Source organism: Macaca mulatta, chromosome 1 (genome assembly GCF_049350105.2).
Source record: "Macaca mulatta isolate MMU2019108-1 chromosome 1, T2T-MMU8v2.0, whole genome shotgun sequence".
In the NCBI taxonomy this organism is placed as follows: Eukaryota; Metazoa; Chordata; class Mammalia; order Primates; family Cercopithecidae; genus Macaca; species Macaca mulatta.
Genome location: NC_133406.1, coordinates 173,964,635 through 173,985,209, shown reverse-complemented (window position 1 = coordinate 173,985,209; position 20,575 = coordinate 173,964,635). Strand labels below are relative to the sequence as shown.

Here is a 20,575-nt window from a genome sequence, read left to right as displayed (position 1 = left end):
TGGCTTTGTTCCTAGTCATTGTCTTGTCCAAGCTCTGTTTAAAAGCACAGTGAGTGATGGGAGGCAGGAGGAGCAAATGCACCCTAGGAATATGATCTCCAAAAGTGGTGCCTTTTCAACAGTTTTAAAGGCAGTACGTTTATATGGAGGTTCTAACACCACCATAAAGAGCTTTTAGAGAAAGCAATGTGCATCTAGACTATGAGGTGAGTAAGGAAGGTGGGCAAAAAAGAAGTGCTTTCTAAGACAGAACACCCTCTCCCGCAGGTTCTGCCTGCCCCAATATTAGAACCTGGCTTTGTCTTTGACTCTTTTCTGGTTTGTACCTGCCCCACCTCTCTTCCCACCCCAGTCCCTTTAAGTTAGCTTGGGTGGTAAGTCCATTTCTGCTAAGATGCTGTTAAGAAGGTGACCATTCTATATTTGGCGCCTCTCCATGTTGTTCTGTTACCAGCTAGCAATGGAGTGGCAGGAATACAGGACAAGGAGAGAAAGGAGGGGTTATTGGCAGGACTCTCCACTTACACTTCTAGGAGACAGCATCGCGGGTTAAGGCCAGCAGTTTGGTCCTCAGTTTCTGCCTACAGAATGCAAACACTTCTGTGTCATCTGTTTGGGACTCAGCTCCAGGAGTGTGACCTCCACTTGGCAATCTACAGAAACAGTCATCATTTTTATGGACAAAAATATTTCGGGTATGTTTTAAAAATAAAATAAAATAGAAATAAAACTAAACAAGCAAAAACTCTGTAGGTTCTTTGGAGTATCAGACTTTGATGTTTTACCTAAAATTAGTATAGAGTCCAAGTTTCCTTTTTTTTAAAGCCTTCCTCTAAACAATTCTCCTTTCAGTGTAAAATTTAAAAGTGGCTCAAATTCAAAATTTGATGTTTATTTAATGAATCCCTACAATTCCTATCAGTTGTACTCAGGAGAAAAGAAAATGGATAAAGATAGTTTATTTTTTCTGCTGTACAGTTTCTTCTTCACCTGCAGGTCTGTATACTTTAAAAGTCAGGACATTCTAAGGTACTTCATGGGCTTTTTTTTTAGTTAGTTTAGGGAAGCTTCAGAAAAAAACACCAGTAAACACACTAATTTTTGTTTCAAATTAAGAGAGTTATTTTTTAAAAGTTTTTTTAAAAAATGATGTTCAAACTGTTTTTGACCTGCAGTCTATCATAATGTACTAGCCGTTCTGACACTGTTATAAAAATACTACCCAAGACTGGGTAATTTATAAAGAAAAGGGGGTTTAATTGACTCACAGTTCCACATGGCTGGGGAGGCCTCAGGAAACTTACAATCATGGTGGAAGGCGAAAGGGAAGCAAGGTCCATCTTACATGGCAGTAGATGGGGGGGGGAGAGAGAGAGAGAGAGAGAGAGAGAGGAGGGGGAATGTGCCACACTTAAAGCATAAGCTCTCGTGAGAACTCCCTCATTAGCATGGGGGAAATTGCCCCCATGATCCAATCACCTCCCACCAGGTCCCTCCCTTGACATGTGGGGATTACAATTCCAGATGTGACTTGAGTAGGGACATAGAGCCAAACCATATCACATAAAAAATGTATTTTATATCACCATCCAATTTGGCCAAGAGTTTCATGAAACAGTATTTATGCACGTTTTTCTGTTTCATTTTAAAATAGAGGTTTTGCCCTAACAAACTGCCTTCATAAGCTTCCAATGGGGCCTTATTTGCAGTTTGAAAAGGGGATTGAGAAATAGTGCCTCTCTTTTAATACAATTGCACAAATGATTTTAAAGAATGTTCTTTTCATGCGACATGGGGAGGTGAAAATAAACAAGATGCCCGCATGGATGGAGCTGCTGACTTCATGGAGTTCACCATCTAGTGGGACTAATATAATATTGTGATTTTAGGAGAACAGATCAAAGGAGCAAGCATCATGACAAAAATGCATTTGCTTATGAAAAGCTGTTTTGCAAACATCTGACACATGAGCAAGAAAAGCTGGATGTCCTGTTGTAAATTCTCATGGAAATATTACTTTCTTGATACTGAAGGTTACTATGAACAGGAATTCGTGACTGTATTGATTTCTTTACTAAATATTTGACAACTTTTTTGGCAAAACAAAACAAAAACAAAAGCAGTAACATGTGCCACAAACTTTTAAGCCAATCTGCCTTGTTTCTTTCTTTTCTTCCCCACTTATTCCCCTCCTTGTCCTCCCTTGTCACAGAATAATCAGGCTTGAACTATTCCATTTCTTTTTTATCATGGTAAAATACAAACAAAATAAAATTTTCCATTTTGACCATTTTAGAGTGTAAATCTCAGTGGCATTTAGTACATTCTCAATGTCGTGCAACATAACCACCATCAAGTTCCAGAACTTTATATCACCCCAAAAGGAAACCTGTACTCATTAAGCAGCCACTCCCCTTTCCCCGTTCACTCAGCCTCTCTCAACCTCCAATCGGCTTTCTGTATTAATCAATTTGCCTACTCTGGAAATTTCATATAAATGAAATAATGCAATATGTGGCTCTTTGCATTTGACTCCCTTCATTTAGCATAGTATTTTCAAGGTTCATTCATATTGTAGCCTGTATCAGTACTTTATTCCTTTTTATGGCTGAATAGTATTCCATTGCATGGCTAGGCCACATTTTGCTTATCCATTTATCTGTTGATGGAGAGCTATTTCATTTTAAAAGGAATTTCATTCACAAGATAATTAGAAACTAAATGGGCATATCTTTACAGCTTTTATTACATATGTATTATAAGCAGAGTCTGAAGGTTTTTGAAGAAATCTGGTGTCTCTGTAGGAGCCTGAGTATGAGAAGTACTCTGTATTCAGAAGTTCATGAGATTGTGCTGGGTCTCACCTATAAATTCAGGATTTTTCTGCATACATATGATGAATGAAACCACATTGGTGGATGACATCACGCTCAGAAAAAGATGTAGAAGTCCCTAGGACAAAGCCCTGAATAACCCCAACATTCTGGGGAGTACTGGAGTAAGAGTAGCCTCCTGTTTCCTCACTGGGGATGAAGATAATAAAACTTAACTTAGGCAAACTCTCAGACTCACTACTTTAGGGAAAAATACCACCTACTTTTTCACAAAGTTTGTAAGAGATTTAAATGAGGCAACATATGCAACCAGTGCCTGGGCAATAGGCAGGACCTCAGCAGTGGTAGCTGATAGTATTCTAATGACAAAACTTCTTCCCATTCTGTATTTTTGACACTATCACTATTATCTATTTCTACGTATATTGCTTTATTTATCTTATCTGGTAAGATATTGATGGCATTTGTCTGGTAACATTATAACCGGGCTGCCTAGTTTGAAATAAGTTTTCAACCTTTTAAAAATCCATTTATACTTAATTTGTGTGTGTGTGTGTGTGTGTGTGTGTCTGTGGTTGTTTCCCACAACACCAAAAGAAGCTAAAGAAATCTGAATTCGGTGGAGAAGTTAGGGGCATAGGACAGACACACAGTGTGGCTGATGAATTACAGCAGTTTTGGATTCACATAGGAAAGTGTTCTCAATTCCATAGCTTGGGAGAGAACCATTCTAACCCCGGATTATCAAGACAGTAAAATTCTTTCCCTTTAGATGACTTTGTTTTGATGTTGGCAAGAGAAAAGTCATTGCATTTCTTAAAGGACACTTAGTTTTTGCCCTCCCATTTTTGGTAAAAAAATAATTGATAAAAAATTTATGCTCCACCCCAGAGGTAATTATACTGTAATTGTAACTACCTGAAGTGGAGAATCATTGGATATAGTGTTTTTAAAACTTATCAGATTATTGAACATAGTGTCTTAAATTTGTTATTCCTGTAAGATCCTTGACTATTGTTGCTCTCTGTTGAAGAGTTTCAGTATTTTTTGATGAATTCTCAAAAGACATGAGCACACCTCTCTTCACTCAATTTTAACGCAGTTGTTGCGATTGTTTTCTCCTTGGATCTTCTAAAAGATTCATTAAGGTATGAAAAACTGACTTTCATAACTTCATTTGCTTTAGTCTTTCAGTTTCCTTCATATTTTTTGTAAACTTCTTAAACCTTTCCACTTTTGAAGAAGTAAAATATTTTCAACCTTTTTTTTTTGTTTTGTTTGGTTTTTTTTGAGATTAAGTCTCACTCTGTCACCCAGGCTGGAGTGCAATGGCATGATCTTGGCTCACTGCAACCTCTGCCTCCCAGGTTCAAGCAATTCTCCCACCTCAGCCTCCAAAGTAGCTGGGACTACAGGTGTGTGCTCCCACACCAGGTTAATTTTTTGTGTTTTTAGTAGAGACGGGGTTTCACCATGTTGGCCAGGCTGGTCTCGAACTCCTGACCTCAAGTGATTCACCTGCCTCAGTCTCCCAAAGGGCTGGGATTACAAGCATGAGCCACTGAGCCTGGCCCAACATTTTTTTCTTATTCAACAATTTGATTAGCGCATTTTTTTCTAGAATTTCACATCTTTGGTGTATTCCTATTTACATTCTATGTATAAGTGTATTTCATGTGTTAAAAACATGATTTCCAGTGAAAGTAAAGCTACAGATATAGGCATGGCATTTTGTGAAGATATGCAGATTCTTTTGTCTCTTATCATTGGCTGATTTGTTATAGGCTGAGAGGCTGAAACATAAAGGTAATGTAACTTATATTAAGCTATGCAATTAGAACTGATGCTGGGAATGGACTCTTTGCCTCCTGGATCCTGATTCGGTGCATTTTTTTTTCGCTGGGAAGTGGACAACTCATGATGTTCATGACCTAGTTCATGTTGGCTGTTGTCCAAACTTGGTGGTCAAAACCAGCACAGGGTCTATGGAAAACTACTATTTCCCATTCTGTTACCAATTTAATACAAAGAGTACTGGAATGTGTGTATATTTTCTGATATATTTGGTAAGGCATGCTATTTTTTATCTCATAGGTCAAGTTACAGGAAATAACACACTTGAAACCCTGAGATGATAATAGCATTGGTTTTATAGTCCTGTAAAAACCAGTGGTGATTGCTGAATATGGCATTCATTGTGAGCTCAAAGCTAAATCAGAAGCAAAGAAAAGCCAATTAGGAGACTTGAAACCCAAGGAAAATTGTAGGGATAGACTGATGATTATGTAACTATGATACTTTGTCCTTATAAGGGAATAAGACATTTAGAGGTGAGAAAGAAATTTTTAATAAACAAAATAAAAAATAAAAGGGGAGAAGATGTTTCTAAATATTATGGGTGGGTAGTTTTAAATGTCAATATGTTTTCCTATAAACTCATCATGTGGTAAGTAACGGAAAATAGTTTTATGTGGGAGGAGTTTTTAAAAAATTGACATTTTAAAGACCTAAATGTCTTAAATGGATGACTATTAAAATACAAAATTAGATGGAACAGAGACATTTTGAAGATTGTATTTGAGTAGTATCCTAAGAGGCAGATAATGAATGACTCAGATAATCTGAGTGGTTTGGGCTGACTCACATGTTTTGGAAAAACGTATCATCAACTCACTGATTCTGTCATTGTTTTTCCCTTTGTTCCACCTGGCAGTACCAAACAAATCTGAAATATCAGTGACTCTCTCAGCTCCAATTTCTCAAGAAGACTTTCCAAACCACCAATAACAAGTCTAAGGTTTGAATACATAAACATTTAATTTATTTGAATAATACTCACTAACAGACGCAGAAGGCATGTCTGTAACTATGGATCATGTAGGGGGTGGGAAACCCAAACAGCTTTGACAGGATGAGTAGAAAAGAACCAAGACTGTACTTGGCTTGTCAGGATGGAAGAAAAGGGCTTTCTTAGCTAGTGCTGCTTGAATGGTGCTTCCTGGAAGACATTTTAAATCACAAATATTATCTGGACTTAAAAATGAGGGAGCCTTGGCCTTTGTTCAAGAAAGGATCACAGTCTACTAGGGAAACTGACACAGAAACTAATAGGTGATACCATTTGATATATCCTACATATAAGAGCAACATTTTGGGGGGGGAACACAGAATAATCAGTGTCTTACGCCTCCAGGATTAAGAGGCCCTACAGAAGGAGTGGCATTTGTCTTGGGCCTTAAAGGATGAAGTGAAACTCTAAATGTCCACAAAATAGGGAAAGCATTTCAATCACAAGTAAGGACCACACAAGAAAGAAAGAAATACAGGAGTGCAAATTTTGGGGTGTGTTCAGAGAATGGTTCATAATTCAGTGCAGCCACAGACTGGAGAAGGTAGTAAAAGATAAGATGGGAATACGGGACACAGAGATGTGTCAGATCTGTGCAGTTCTCTTGGCATGGGTCACATGATCTCTGTCTTGGCATTATCCCAGTCTAAAGAATATGTCTAACCTGAAAATGGCTATTCTTCTAAATCTGTGATTTGACTTCTTGGCAGAACCCCAATATGGGTGATGAATAACAGTAGTCTAAGAAAATCTTACAATCTTTTCTATACCCATGCATCCTTGTGTTGCTTATAGTGCTAAGAACTTATGGTGTGAAGTCCTTGATAGATAACTATTGAAAAATGTATTAATGAGTCATATGAATATGCAAACACACATACCTATACATACAACTTCAGAAACTTCATTGCTTTCTAAACATTCAAGTCTAACTGGTGTGTTACAACTTTCAAAATATGTTCACTTGAATGTTGCTGAGTTTTTGATCCTTTGCTGTTTTCCCACAGGATTGAAAAAACGTACAAGGAAGGCCTTTGGAATACGGAAGAAAGAAAAGGACACTGATTCTACGTATGTACTTTAGGAGTCTGCCTCCTCGAAGAAGCTATTTGCATAAGAGATGCTCTTGTCACAGTCAATATAAGATTGCCACACAGTTTTCTCAGATATTGTGTACTATTTGCTTTCCCCATTTCTGAGTAAATTGTAATTATTCAATATAAACAGTTCTTAGATTTATGCTAAAAAGGTAAAAATTTTTCATCACATGTTCAATTTTTAATCATGTGTTTCTTTCTTTTCTTTTTAAATCATTACACTTCCCAGCAGTCTCAGGAGGCGGAAAATGTGACTGTTAATTTTATGAAGGATAAAAAGAATTCATTTCCACATATAGAGTTGAGCCTATGATCTGAACTAAAGAAATAACAAAACACCTGTTTGGATAGATTAGACCTAGCCAGAAACAGAAATGTAGACTACATAACATCTCAAAGCTCTTACTTGAGATGCCAAGATTTTGTACAAGCCGAATTGTAAATCAACCAACAGAATTCAGGAATGATTGGATATTTAGCAGTGAATAAGAAACAAAAGCCAGAAACAACTGTGGGGATGCTTTTACATATTTAAGTGATCATATCCAAGAGAATTAGTTGCCCACAGACACTGATAGACCCTGAAAATGTCCAATGACATAACAGTTTCATTCCACTAACTTCCTTCCACGTATTTGACCATCTTGAATTCTCCTGCAGAAGTATTTGGCTCTGACACAAAATTTCAGTAGACTTTTGGAGCCAAGCAGGTAACTTATATACGTGAAGTCCACTGGCCAGGAACTTGAGACTCCATCCCACGACCAGTATAGGGAGAGCACAGCTGCAGATGGTTGTGACCAGGTAGAAATGCAGATCTGATGTAGTTTGCTGTACATCAGAATTGAACCCATTATACCCCTCATTTGGCTAGAATCTCTGAAAGAAAGTTAGAAAAAGGGAACAGCAATAGTTGTATGGGCATAGGTGAAAATGAAGAAAGCCACATTTATTCTCGCCTTTAGCTTTTCATTCTGTATATTTTTATCATGCATAAATTTTATCACAAGATCCTGAGTATTTCCCTGAGCCTTTGTCCTTTAAGAATTTATGATTCATGAGACAAAATATCTACTACACAAATTAAAGTATTGTTTATACAACTAATGAGGTAACATATTTGAAATGACTCATATGGTACCTAATACTTAGTAAATGCTCAGCAAATGGCAGCTACTGGTACTCTTATTATTACTGACACAAATTAATATGTGTAAGTTCCTTACAAGCAACTAAGATGGGATTTCATGGGAATTTGAGGGTGAAAAATCTCATATTTGGATTGATGATCAGTGATGCTTCAGGGTAGGGGAGGAGACTTGAGTTTGGCCTTCAAGAAGATGAGGATGTGTATTTCATGCAAAGGGAACAACAAAAGCAAAAGCAGAAAGGTAGAAAAGTCCACTAGGCATTTATTGACATGACAAATGGGGCAGTTTGTCTACTTGGGAGTTACAGGTAAAGGTGATAATTGAAGGCAAGGCTGGAAAGGAGACCAGGACCAGATAGGAAGGGCCTTAAGTACCAGGCTGAGGTGTGTGGGCTACTTCCATAGGCAGTGGGCCACCTTGAAACCTTGAAAGTTTTTTAAGCCAAAGAGTGTAAAGGATTGGGGGGACGAAGTTATTTTTTGTCTAGATGCCAAATATTAAGTTCTTATATTTTCTTTTTTCATTTTCTTTTGTAACTATTGATTTCATGGATATTACATTTACTGTTGTCCTGCAAATTTTTCTAAATAACTAAGTTAGGAATATTTTTCTGAGGATTATATAAATTACATTGTTTCTTAAGAAGTTTGCCATTTTCTAATCATTAACCACCCAGAATATGTGCTGATGCCTTCACTAGATCAGAAGACCTGGGCTGTAGTCCCAGCACGGCCCAAACTCCATGGCTTTGGGAATTACCCTTTACTTTGCTGGGCCTCATTTTCCACACCTGTAAACAACAACAAAGAAATTTACACTAAATGGAATCGAATTTCCCTAAAGGGCCAGACACTATGTGAGTCATATAAGGGAAGGCATTATAGGATTCGTAGTGCCAGGTGTTGTGTGGGACACTATTCGATGGATCTCAGGAGAACATCGTTAACAGAAACTAAATCCATTTCTGAAGGAAGACAATGTCTGTAACTGACCAAACCGGAGATTTCTGGCATGCGAGGAAAGTTAAAAAGGAAAAAGCTTTCTTGAGAGAGAAGAGGTTGAACAATCTCTCCAGGGCAGGCTGCACTAATTTACATGTAGCCAAAGCACTACTCTTCCATCACCATTTCTGAAGTTATTAAAATAACTGAGTTATTCCTCGCAGCTATGGGTAGAGGCCAAATATCTCTCTGAGGTACTCTAATAAGACATTTGTTTAAAGAATCCCAAGTATCCTTCGTTAACTTCTTGTCATTTGAGAGTCCCAAATTACTTATGTGATAGCAAAATAGCTGAAGCTGGTTCCACCATCAGTAATGGTCAAAGAACAAGCTGTTTAGTATGTTTAGTATAAGCCTTTGCTTTTCATGAACTCCCTAATGCTTTCATGAACTCTGTAATTTGATCACATATCATTCTCGGAAAAGAAATCATAAATGCAAAGGGGTTGGGAAAGCGCTCTAGCAATTTGCTGTCCCTTCAGCTTTAGTAAATGCTTATGTTTGTCTGTGATCATTGAAACCTTGTTGATGCAAACTGTTTTTCAGGGCTGCTACAACTCACTATGGGTTGCTCAGCAACCTGCTAGGGTAGACACCAGAACCAACTTCAGCTGATTGAACCTCCTTAGATGTACAGTGGGCTTATGACCAGAGTTTCCTGATTTGATCATCATTGCAGCAGCTGGTAGGGGAAGGGAGAGAGCTTGTGCTAAGTGGCAGGCCCTGTGCAGGGCATATGTTGCGCTGATATCCTTTTTAGTCTTCCTAGTAATTAAATAACGTTAGCAGCAATACGTCAATTTTAAAGAGAAATATCAGTGCCAAAGGAGGTTAAGTAATTTTCTGAAGGCTACTCAGAAACTAAGACTTGGAGTCCATATTCTAGTCTAAAATCCAGTGTCTGTGCTTTCATCACCAAAAAGAAAAAATATCAATGGGTAGAACTAAAACCCAGACAAATAGGAGGGTTAAAAAAAAAAAAAAAAAGACAGTAGTTACAAAAGGCAACTGAAACTTTAAAAAATAGATCCCAAAAGTCCATGGTAGATGATTCTTTTTAAAATAGAAGTCAGCAAATACAATAAGTCTGCCATGAAAAAGAAAAAAATTATTTTAAAATACAATATAAAACCTCAGGGGGTTAGAAAGTGAAATTAGAACACATGCCCAACTGTCTGAGGCTGCTAAAATCTCTTCACTCCCTATCCTGGGTTATAGTGTATAAAAATTATTATTCTAGAAAACATTTAATGAGCATTTACTATGTTCTAGGGACTGTTTCAGGTTCTTCTCTTTTGTTAGTCCACTGAATCCTCTAATAGCCCTATGGGGTATATACTGTTATGCTGGCTATTTTATAGATAAAGAAACCAAGAAAAAAAGGGGTGAAGTAATTTGCCCAAGCTTCTGCAGCTAGGAAATTGACACTGGTTGATCCCAGGCAGTCTGGCACTGGAGCCGGTGCCCTTAGCCACCATGCTCACTGACTGCATTGGACACATGAGCCACATTTCCATTAGTAGAGAAGACGAAGGATCAGAATAGGACTCCAGTGCCACTATGTACAATCACAGTTTCTCTGATTAAAAATTGTGAAAGACCATCCCAACAGCTGCAATAAGTATGAGGTCAAGTGCCTCCCCTTTAAGATCCCCTACTGATAGGACCTTGTACCTGGATCCACAGTGGGCAACACCACAGCCAGGCCAATCTCCGAGCTTTTGCCGCATCTATTGCCTGCGGTTCCCAAAGGCATCCCCACATGGATCAGTGCCTCTGAACACATCCTACCCAAAAGTTGATGCAATCACCTCTCTCCCAGCTCCGTTAGTAAGGTTGGAGTCCTAGTAAGAAATACTCATATATAGAGACCTTAAGTCCTAGTAAGTTGAAGTCCTAATAAGAAATACTCAGTATATTGGCCAGGCACCATGGCTCACACCTGTAATTCCAGTACTTTGGAAAGCTGAGGTAGGTGGATTATCTGAGGTCAGGAGTTCGAGACCAACCTAGTCAACATGGTGAAACCGCTTCTCTACTAAAAATAAAAATTAGCTGGGCGTAGTGACGCATGCCTATAATCTCAGCTACTTGGAAGGCTGAGCCAGGAGAATCACTTGAACCTGGGAGGCAGACATCACAATGAGCTGAGATTGTGCCATTACACACCAGCCTGGGTGACAAGAGCAAAACTCCATCTCGAAAGAGAGAGAGAGAGGAAGGAAGGAAGGAAGGAAGGAAGGAAGGAAGGAAGGAAGGAAGGAAGGAAGGAAGGGAGGGAGGGAGGGAGGCAGGGAGAGAGAGAGGGAGAAAAAAGAAAGAAAGAAAGAAAAGAAAAAAAGAAAGATAGAATGAAAGAAAGAAAGAGAGAGAAAGAAAGAAAGAAAGAAAGAGAGAGAAAGAGAAAGAAAGAAAGAAAGAAAGAAAGAAAGAAAGAAAGAAAGAAAGAAAGAAAGAAAGAAAGAAAGAGAGAGAGAGACAGGCAGACTAAGTATATAGATATAAAAAAGAGAATTGGCTTTGATGAGTATGAATTGGTACCTATTCTCATTGCTCTCCTACTAGCCTGGGCTTACTATGACCATGATAACCTACTGGATTTACTCACCTGTTTCATTCTCTCTGTGATGAATATGTTTTCATTATTTTTATCCTTTGGTCCTAACCAATCGCCTGGCTCATTACAAGTACTTTTGTCAGCTAAGATTCTTCCTATCGTTCTATTTTAAATAGAATTTTTTCAAACTGGTTAATTTCCACATCCAAGTAATGTCCAAAAGTCTCAAGATTTCTGTCAATTCCCATGGTCTTTCAATATTAGGATGTTCTCTGTTTCTTGCCCCTCTATCACTGATTCACCTTTGCATCTCTGTGGACACAGAACTCACTAGTTATGAAAAATATGCACTCTGTCAAGTGTATTATAATCCAAGTAGAATATTCCGCTAATTCTGAAGGGATGTTGGTGGGGAAAGGGAATCACACCTTGGAGTCTAGATGGCATCCCACCAACTCTCTGCATTGCTCTCTCTCTCCCTCTCTCTCTCTTTTCTCACTGGCTCCCTGCCATTAAGCAATAATTCTCTTACCTGATTGCACCTTCTGAAGAATGATTCCAACCCCACACCAAACTCCTCAAGATATCACAGTTCACCTTAAGCACTTATTAAGGTTTTCTTCCAAATAATGCAGGTCCCTTTCCAAGCGTAATAAGTATCCCTGTATTTTTTGCCTCTTAAAAACTGAATTAAAATGGGAAGTTACAAAATTACAGTGGCTACCTTCTAGTTTCTCCGTCTGCTCCTCTAATCCAGTTTTCCAAAATACCCCTAATACTTTAACGTCCAGTGTGGCTGCAAGTGGGCAGTTTCGTGTTTCTAGTGAAGAGATATCTTGGAAGAGAAAAGGAATTATAAGCAACTCACAGTTTTGAATACCATGTGTCAGGAACTGTTGTAAGTTCTCTCTATATTACCTTATTTAAACTGGCTTAGAGAAGTTAAGTGTTCAAGGTCACAGAGCTATTTGGACACCCAGCTTCATCTTACTCAAAAGCCCTTGCTCTTGACTACTGCAGCATGGTGCCACCATAGAATAGCTGCCCTGGGCTTTAGTCATCAGAAGGAGCCATTTAGCAAAATGTTGTTCTCCATTTCCTGCTCTTCTATAATGGAAGGAGAAGTAAACATAGAAATACGGAGGAAAGTACCAATTCTCAAAATAAAGTTGAAAAATACCACAGAAGCTTTCTCATGTAGGAGGCAATTCAGGACCATTCACAGAAGCAAAGATATAAGGGCTGGGGTCAGTGATTCTCTCCTGCAATCCCAGCTTCTCAGGAGGCTGGCGCAGAGGTTCACTGGAGCCCAGCAGTTCAAGGCTGAAGTATGCTTTTGATTGTGCCTGTGAATAGCCACTGCACTCCAGCCTGGGCAATATAGCAAGACCCCATCTCTTAAAAATACACAGGTGAGACAGCACATTGGTTTACTTGCCTCATGATAGTTTTAAATGGAGCCAGCTAGAGTGGAGTCTCTTTAATAAACTCTCCTCTCAAAAATGAACCAAGGCACTACCCTACCCACTTGTGGCTTTGGGCTCCAGCTTTTTAATGAGAATTTCCTTCCCACATACACATACCCCACACTTAAATATCACTCAACCAATTTGTTTTGATTTAGTTTTCATTAGCCAGGTTTACCAGGGCAGGAATGCTGGGGAAGGGGAGGGTAGTGGTTAATGGTTCTTACTGCTGTACTTTAGTCTATGTGGCAAGAATGATTCCTTAGCATAATAGCTATCAATTTCTTTTTGTTACAGAGGTTCACCAGATAGAGATGGAATTGTAAGTATTTAAATAACCATTTTTACTGAGTTTGTGTCAATATATGCTGTGTTTAAATTTCTCAAAGCCCCATTTTTTTTTCCTGTATGGAAAAAAATACCTTGAATGACTTTTTAGACCTCTTACTATTGTAATTTTCTATATTAATTGCATGGGACATAAATGTAGTCTTGGTCAAGCTAGATTTATTTATGGCATTTACCTAAAACCCTGCCCCAGAGCAGGCAGGCCAACAGATGGTGGGTCGCAAGCCAGACAGTTCATGCAGGGGCTGCTCCCATCAACTGTTATTTCATTTCCAATTTAATGATGCAAAAGTTCATTATGGGAGAATGTTTTTCTCCGACAGAGGCCACAAAGTTGTAATGAAGCTGAGATCCAAGAAAATTGAAAGAAGCTTTTCCCCTTTAGTAGTTGTGCTGCAGATACATTTTCTATATTAAATTCAAAAGTAGGAGATGGTCTTGAAAACCACTTAAGCCTGAATTTACAGTCTGAAAGAGGAAAAAGTGTCCACTGGGTTTAGATCTAACAGTTAGCTGTGACTCCTTGCTGGCCGCCAGAATTCTTGCTTTTTAAAGAAGTCCGTGGTGCATGGGCTTAGATTTATCCGAGTTGCGCTTATGGGAGTCTGCACCGACTCCTAAAATGACTTCCTTCAAATCTAAATCAGATGCCTATTCAGAAGGTTCAAAAGAACAGCTGTTACTGAAAAAAAAAATGGACTTACATTAGGCTCATTGGGCTGGAGTGGGAACTAAAATAAACCTGATGGTTAAAAAATTTCTTAAATCACCCTTCACAATATTATACCTAAACTGGGGTGTTAATTGCAGCTATAGCAGGAATTTTTCTTCCACACTTGACTCAAGGTTCTTAGCTTTGGGGTGCCTTTTGCTTTCGTGTGGTTCTCACCATGAAATGTTAAGAAAATAGACTGAAATTGATCAGACATTGGGTAACACTATAATCAAGGCTCTATTCAGCAGGGGAAAAAAAAGACCCAGAAGACTCAGCTTCTCCTCACCTCTTGCTTCTGGCTCAGAGCCCTCTCGTTAACTCTGTCTCAGGTACTCTCTGCTTCTGTGTCTCTTCTTTGCTTCTGGCTTGGTCCCCTCCCTGGGTTCTCTGGTCCCCTCTGACCTTTGCAAACTCTGTTAGCTACTCTGCTTCCTATCCTCGCTGCTCCCAGACTGGATTGCTGTTTCTTGCTTCTCTACCTGTGCCACTCTCAGTCTTGTCCTCATTTTCTTTCTCCGAACCCCTGCTCATTGTCTCTAAGGCCCCTTGCTGCCTCACTATTCTCTGTGTTCTGAACAGCACCAGTTTAAATCTCTGGTAGAATGTGCACCCTGGTACCTGGTACAGCAGCTGACACGTGGCAGGCAATGATGAGTATGTGCTGCATTAATGAACCCAGCAGTCATTCTGGGGATGCATCCCCCCAGGGCAGGGCTTCATGCCTGAGTTCCCCAAGTCCTTCACCATTCCAAATCATATGAAGTTCTTTATTAGCAGTCGTGCCCACTTGGTTACTTAATTAGAAATGCCATAAATATCACTGATCGTGATTATTAGGAAAGATAAATTAGTTAATTTTGACTTCTTAGAAAATAACACAGACCTGTTCCGGAAAAGGCTACATTCAAAATAAATGCACTTCCTCAGAAACAGGCTTTATAGGTAATTGGACATTATTAGCCAGCTGCTGGTTTTACTATTTAGAAATGTTCTCCAAGCCTTCCACGTTTACTATGGTCACTGAATCTTAGAAACCAGTGCTATCTGAGTTTCTATCTGCATTCAGTTCTCAGAGATACCAACCTGATTTTCCTTCAAACTCAGAATGATTTCTTCAGCCCTTGTTTCTATAGACCCAGTCCACTTTCGCTTAACTGATATAGCTTTCAAATTGTTGCCTTTTGAATGTCAAGTGTTGAAATGTGTGGTTTCATTAATGTAGTTCCACAAACTACAGGTGGTGGTGCACCTACCTAATGTTGATAAACTACTTGGTGAACATAAACTTTAATGTACTGTTGTTTATTTAATGCCAGTTTCTCAAAATCCAACGAAGCTCATCTCTGGTGACAATGCTTCTGAGGTTTAACCTATAGAGGCTTCGCGGCAGGGCTGCATGCATGAAGGTGGGCCTTGCTCCCCACTGGCTGAATGTACCCGTCACTGGCAGAGCTGTCTGTCATGGTGTCCAAGTGTGACGATGCATCCTAACCTAGACACAAACTCTAATTTGTGCAGGGCAAACTAACTTTTTTCTAAGCAGTTCCAGTTTCCCTCCACACATAAACTTGGAGCATCAGGGTCATAGCCCTTGCTGTGCAAAGGTCATTTTTTATCACCCTGAACAGGTGTGCAGGAAAGGGCACAGATTTGGAGCTGTCAGCTGTGTGTGCTGTATGTATTGGTGACCCGCAGGAAGGCTTTGATCCAGGCTAAACTGAACTTTTCCCACTTAGGTTAGAAATACAAACATTTTTATTCCGTCTCTTCTTGTGTGTCCTTGTGCCTGTTCTCTACGTGTAATAAGAAATAGATCCACATGGTCCCTAGTGCCTGGGACACATCTTCTTCCTCCTCCCTTCTTCTCTTGGCCTAACCAAGCTGGCCTGCTGAATAGAGCCTCATTATGGGCCCCAAAGTCCACTCTTTGCTTAAGGAACCCTGCCAAGATTGGTAGGCCGTATGATTTGGCCTAGAGATGGTTTCTTCTATGGTATGTTTGCTGACTCCATGTAATTCTTTATATGTGTCTTGAAGAACAAGCAGATCTTTTAACCACTTTTTTCTACATGAAAACAATCAATTCCAGCAGCCCAGCCCACACGAACCACCCTACAATAGCAAAGCAGAGTGTGCGCGTGAAGGAGGAAAAAAAGTTTCGGTAAGGAAACAGATTTTAGTTTAAAATTTCCAAAGGGTTATTAAAAACAGTGAGTAAAATCCCAATTTAAAATTTGGAAAACACAGTAGTTTTCATTTACTCCATTTGAGAAAACTCTTAGGTATTTCCAAATTACTTCTTGAATATCTGGGGCCAATTTTTAAATTAACCATACAGACTTTATGGACTGACATCTGAATGTACTTTTAAAGAGTAATCACACATAAAAGATGTGTGTTTCCTGTTTCATCGACAAAGGACAGGAATTCAAATTTTAAAAAGAATCTACTATCTACAAAGAAGCCTTTGGCTATAATGGAAATATCGCCACATAAACTGGGGAGTCATTTCTTAGGATAAGCACTATCTCAATAACATCAGGAATTTGGCAGAAACTTGATCTGTAGGAACCAGTGTATTTGACCAAAGAACATGGAGTCAGGGATGCAGACCCTAGCCCAAACTCTGTGGTACCCATAGCTGTATTGTACATTATGGTAGCCACATGTGACTATTTAATTAAAATTCAGTTCCTCGGTTGCACTTGACACATTTCAAGTACTCCATAGCCACTTGTGGCTAGTGGCTGCCATCATGGATAGCACACAGGTAGAACATTGCCCTCTTCACAGATATTTCTATTGGGCAGTGCTGTTCTATAGAATTAATTACAAAGTGAGTCAAGTCTACCTCAGTGGAGAAAAGATAATATTTAGGCAGTATATCATGTACCTTTAACATGCCCCACCCAAGGATCATTACCTGGCCATGAACTGACCTTGAAAACCAGAGGCATTCCCAATGGAAATTGAGAACTTTGATGAGTGTATGATTGAACATAACTGTCACTATATTTATCTATTTAGCCCATCATATTATATAAAAACAGATAATATATGCTAACCAAAGTAAAATACCTATGAAGACATGATTAGCATCACTGTGAGCCTCAATTATCTTTAAATAATAGTCATATTTAAGTTATAAAAGTTACTTATGCTAAAGGTAGGATTTTTGAATTTTAAAACATACAAAATAAAAGGAAGAGGTAAAAATCTATATAATTACAATTCTAAGAGAAAAATCATTGTTTATATGTTGGTAAATAACTGATACTTCTTTCACTATTAAGCCTGGTTTTTAAGTGGTGTTTCCCCACGTAACTGATATTCTTCCTTGCTTCTTCTTCTTGAAAGTTTTCCATTTGAAAATCAGTAGACTCATTATCTTCACTATTACTAGTACTACAGTTGCACCTTTCTCAATGGTTAAACCAACAAAGAATTGTTTTTTTCTTGGGTTTAGGCCAGAAGAATTCCATCCAGGCTCTGACTTAGCTTTAACTTGATAATTTCCACTTGGAAAACCAAAGATATTTGTAGTAATCCACTGGCATAACTGAGACCAAATTCCTCTAATAAAGCCGTGTGTGTGTGTGTGTGTGTGTGTGTGTGTGTGTGCATGTGTGTGTTGAATATCTACGAAAAATAATGTATTGTTATGATTTGTTGTTGGTTTTTAGTATTTGTTGTTAAAGTGTCCCTATTTTTGAAGAAAAAATTTCTACAAGTTTTGCTTCCCTTTCCTTTGGTTTTCATGCAAACTGGGAAATTTTCACTCTGCCTAGATCGTCAGATTTAGAACTCACCTTTCTTTCTACAATATTAGATATATGTTGTCAGGAAAGAAAGAAAAACAAATATACATATATATATATTTATCTGTGTGTGTGTGTAGGTATCTGTGTATGTTTATTTATATATATGCATGTGTATGTATATATGTGTGTATGTATATGTACACACATACATACATACACACAAACAAATGTGTGTGTGTGTGTGTGTGTGTATATATATATATATAAACTGTTTAGCTGAACATATAAGCCATCTTGGTTTTTAAGGGCCTTAGTTACAAAGATGAGATTATCATGGAAGCAAACTGTAGAACTTTGAAAATTTTGAACTCAGTAATTTATCTAATCTGTGGTTTTGGATAACAATCCTAGATCACAAAATTCATGAGTTTACTTCTCTGGAATCTGCTTAGTCCTTTTGATCTCCTATCAATATAAATTAAATGTCTATATTGAACTTGTTTGTTATATATGCTTTCTAAGAAGGAGTGGAGCACTTTGCAAAGAAGTCATATACAAACAGATTGGTAAAGCAGGAATTAAAAGAGAAAGTAAATATGATAAAGAGAAAATAGGAGCCCTGTTTACACCCAAGTGAGAGAATCATTTGTATTAAGTGTCACATTATGTAATGGACCAGTTCTCAACAGTAGCTTTGTAGGGTATACGCAGGCAGAGTTGATATGACAGGTTTTACAAAGACCTTTGTTCAAAGTAGAAGAAATACCACCGAAGCACTAATTCAATGAAGGCAATTATGTGAGAAGATTAAAATGATGTAGTCTGCATACAAATAATCTATGTCAGGAGTGGGACAGAGAGGGAGATGGTCACAGACCTTATGTCCATGGATGCTGGTCTGTGGAGGCAAGGCATGGCCCAGTTCTTATCATTGTAAATTCTAGTGCCGTGGTAGTGTATTGGAAGGCAGAGGGCATGAGCACATTATCTATTTCTTGTGCATTATTTACCCTTGCCAAAGCCCTGCTATTCCATAGAATGCCTAGTCAACATTCACTGTTATTCAATGATGATGATGATTCTGGGTTATCTAGTGATCCTATGTGCACACATAAAAAGCTTATTTCTCCACCTATTTGTCAAATTGGGTATTAGTTGTTTACATTGCAGTTCAAGTGGCCTTTATTTGTTATTGCAAAATTAGAGGTCCTGTGTCCAAGCCTCATGCATCACCGTTTGATGTGTGTTGTTCTGAGATCTGCTATGCGCAGTGACATACCCTTGTCCCATGTGCTAAATATAAGAATGTTGAATGAACCCTCCATTACCAACCTGATTTGTGTTTGTCCTTTGCTCACAAGACATAGAAAATCTTGGCAATATCTGTTTGGGTGATGCCACATCTTTGCTCAAGTGCTTGTAGCCATGTGTCATGGTTGTACTAGGGGACAAAGAAAACTTTAAGATAATCAGAAGAGAGTAGTACTGACATCCAGTCAACTTGCAATGATACGTGCTCACGGAGGCACAGATCACACGAATGACAAAAATCCACCATTAATCCTCAAATTCTATTTTTAAAATTTGATAAGAAAAGTCCTTTAAAAAATTATTTTTAATAACTAGGAGCTGAATGAACTGATGTGGAGCTGACTTCCTCTATGTTTTATCAAGGGAGTAGTTACAAAAAAATTGAGTCAGGGCTAAAATGCTAAAAGATTATTTAATGACTTGGATGAGTACTCTTTGGATATGTTGTAACTAATTGTATATAATAGCAGCATGGAGGTAAAAATGTTTCCATTTAAAATACATATATACAGGGCTATATGTAAAAATGTTTCCATTTAAAATACATATATACACGGCTATATCTCCTGTAGGTTTAGAGGATTCAATTATAATAAAGGTGCTGCTAATTCTTCAGTAATTGAATAAAATTTGAACAGTTCATCATTAATATCCCTGTGCCTCAGTATCCTACAATCTTTTGTGAAATAAGTACGTAGGCTTTTTTATGCAGTGTCACGGCAGCTAGATTTACCATTCCGTTACATAAATGTGGCTCCTTAATAAGCTGCTCTAATATGTCTTTCCAGTGCTGGATTTTGATAGCTCTTGCTAAATGCAGATAAGAGTTCAATGTTCTTTGTTCCTTTGTTTTTATTCAAATATTTTCCTTCTAAATTCATTTTCAACTTTATTACAGAAGAAAAGCAATGGGGCACCAAATGGATTTTATGCGGAAATTGATTGGGAAAGATATGTGAGTATCAGAAGATTGTTTCTCTTTATTAAGTATTTTACAGCTTAAAAATGAGTTGAGGTATTCTTATAATAGGACTTAGAAATAAGTGAAATACTCATCATGTCATTAGGAAGTGCCTAGCCTAGTTAGGATGGGGCTAAGAGCAATAAAGTCTGTCAGAACTGAGTTTAAGATCTTGTGCAAGCTTGTCTAACTTTATGAGATTTTTTGTGATTTATTTATTTATTTTAGCTGATCAGCTATTGTTAACGTTAGTGTATTTTATGTGTGACCCAAGATAATTTTTCTTCTTCCAGTGTGGCCTAGGGAAGCCAAAAGATTGGACACCCCTGATGTAGCCCCTACACGTATCAGCTGTGTGTGCCCTTGGAGAAGTTATTTGCTGAGTAGCAAAAAAGAAGTCAATGACCGCGTGTCATTGTTGCAAGGATTCAATGAGCTAATTATTTGCAAAACATTTCAGTAACCTGCCTAGCCTGTAGTATTTGCTCAAAAAATGCTTTTCTAATATTAAATCTGGGTGTTTCA

The 20,575-nt window shown here is 38.3% G+C and overlaps 1 protein-coding gene across 15 annotated transcripts in view; it reads left to right on the top strand.

The window, feature by feature from the left end:
* SGIP1 (SH3GL interacting endocytic adaptor 1) overlaps positions 1–20,575 on the top strand; it is a 216,272-nt gene that overhangs the window by 84,693 nt on the left and 111,004 nt on the right. For 8 of the 15 annotated variants that reach the window (XM_077951048.1, XM_077951138.1, XM_015141559.3 and 5 more), the window contains 3 exons: positions 6,690–6,753; positions 13,252–13,276; positions 19,988–20,044. In XM_077951048.1, the coding sequence (XP_077807174.1) occupies positions 6,690–6,753; positions 13,252–13,276; positions 19,988–20,044 (146 nt within the window). 15 annotated transcript variants of the gene reach the window in all.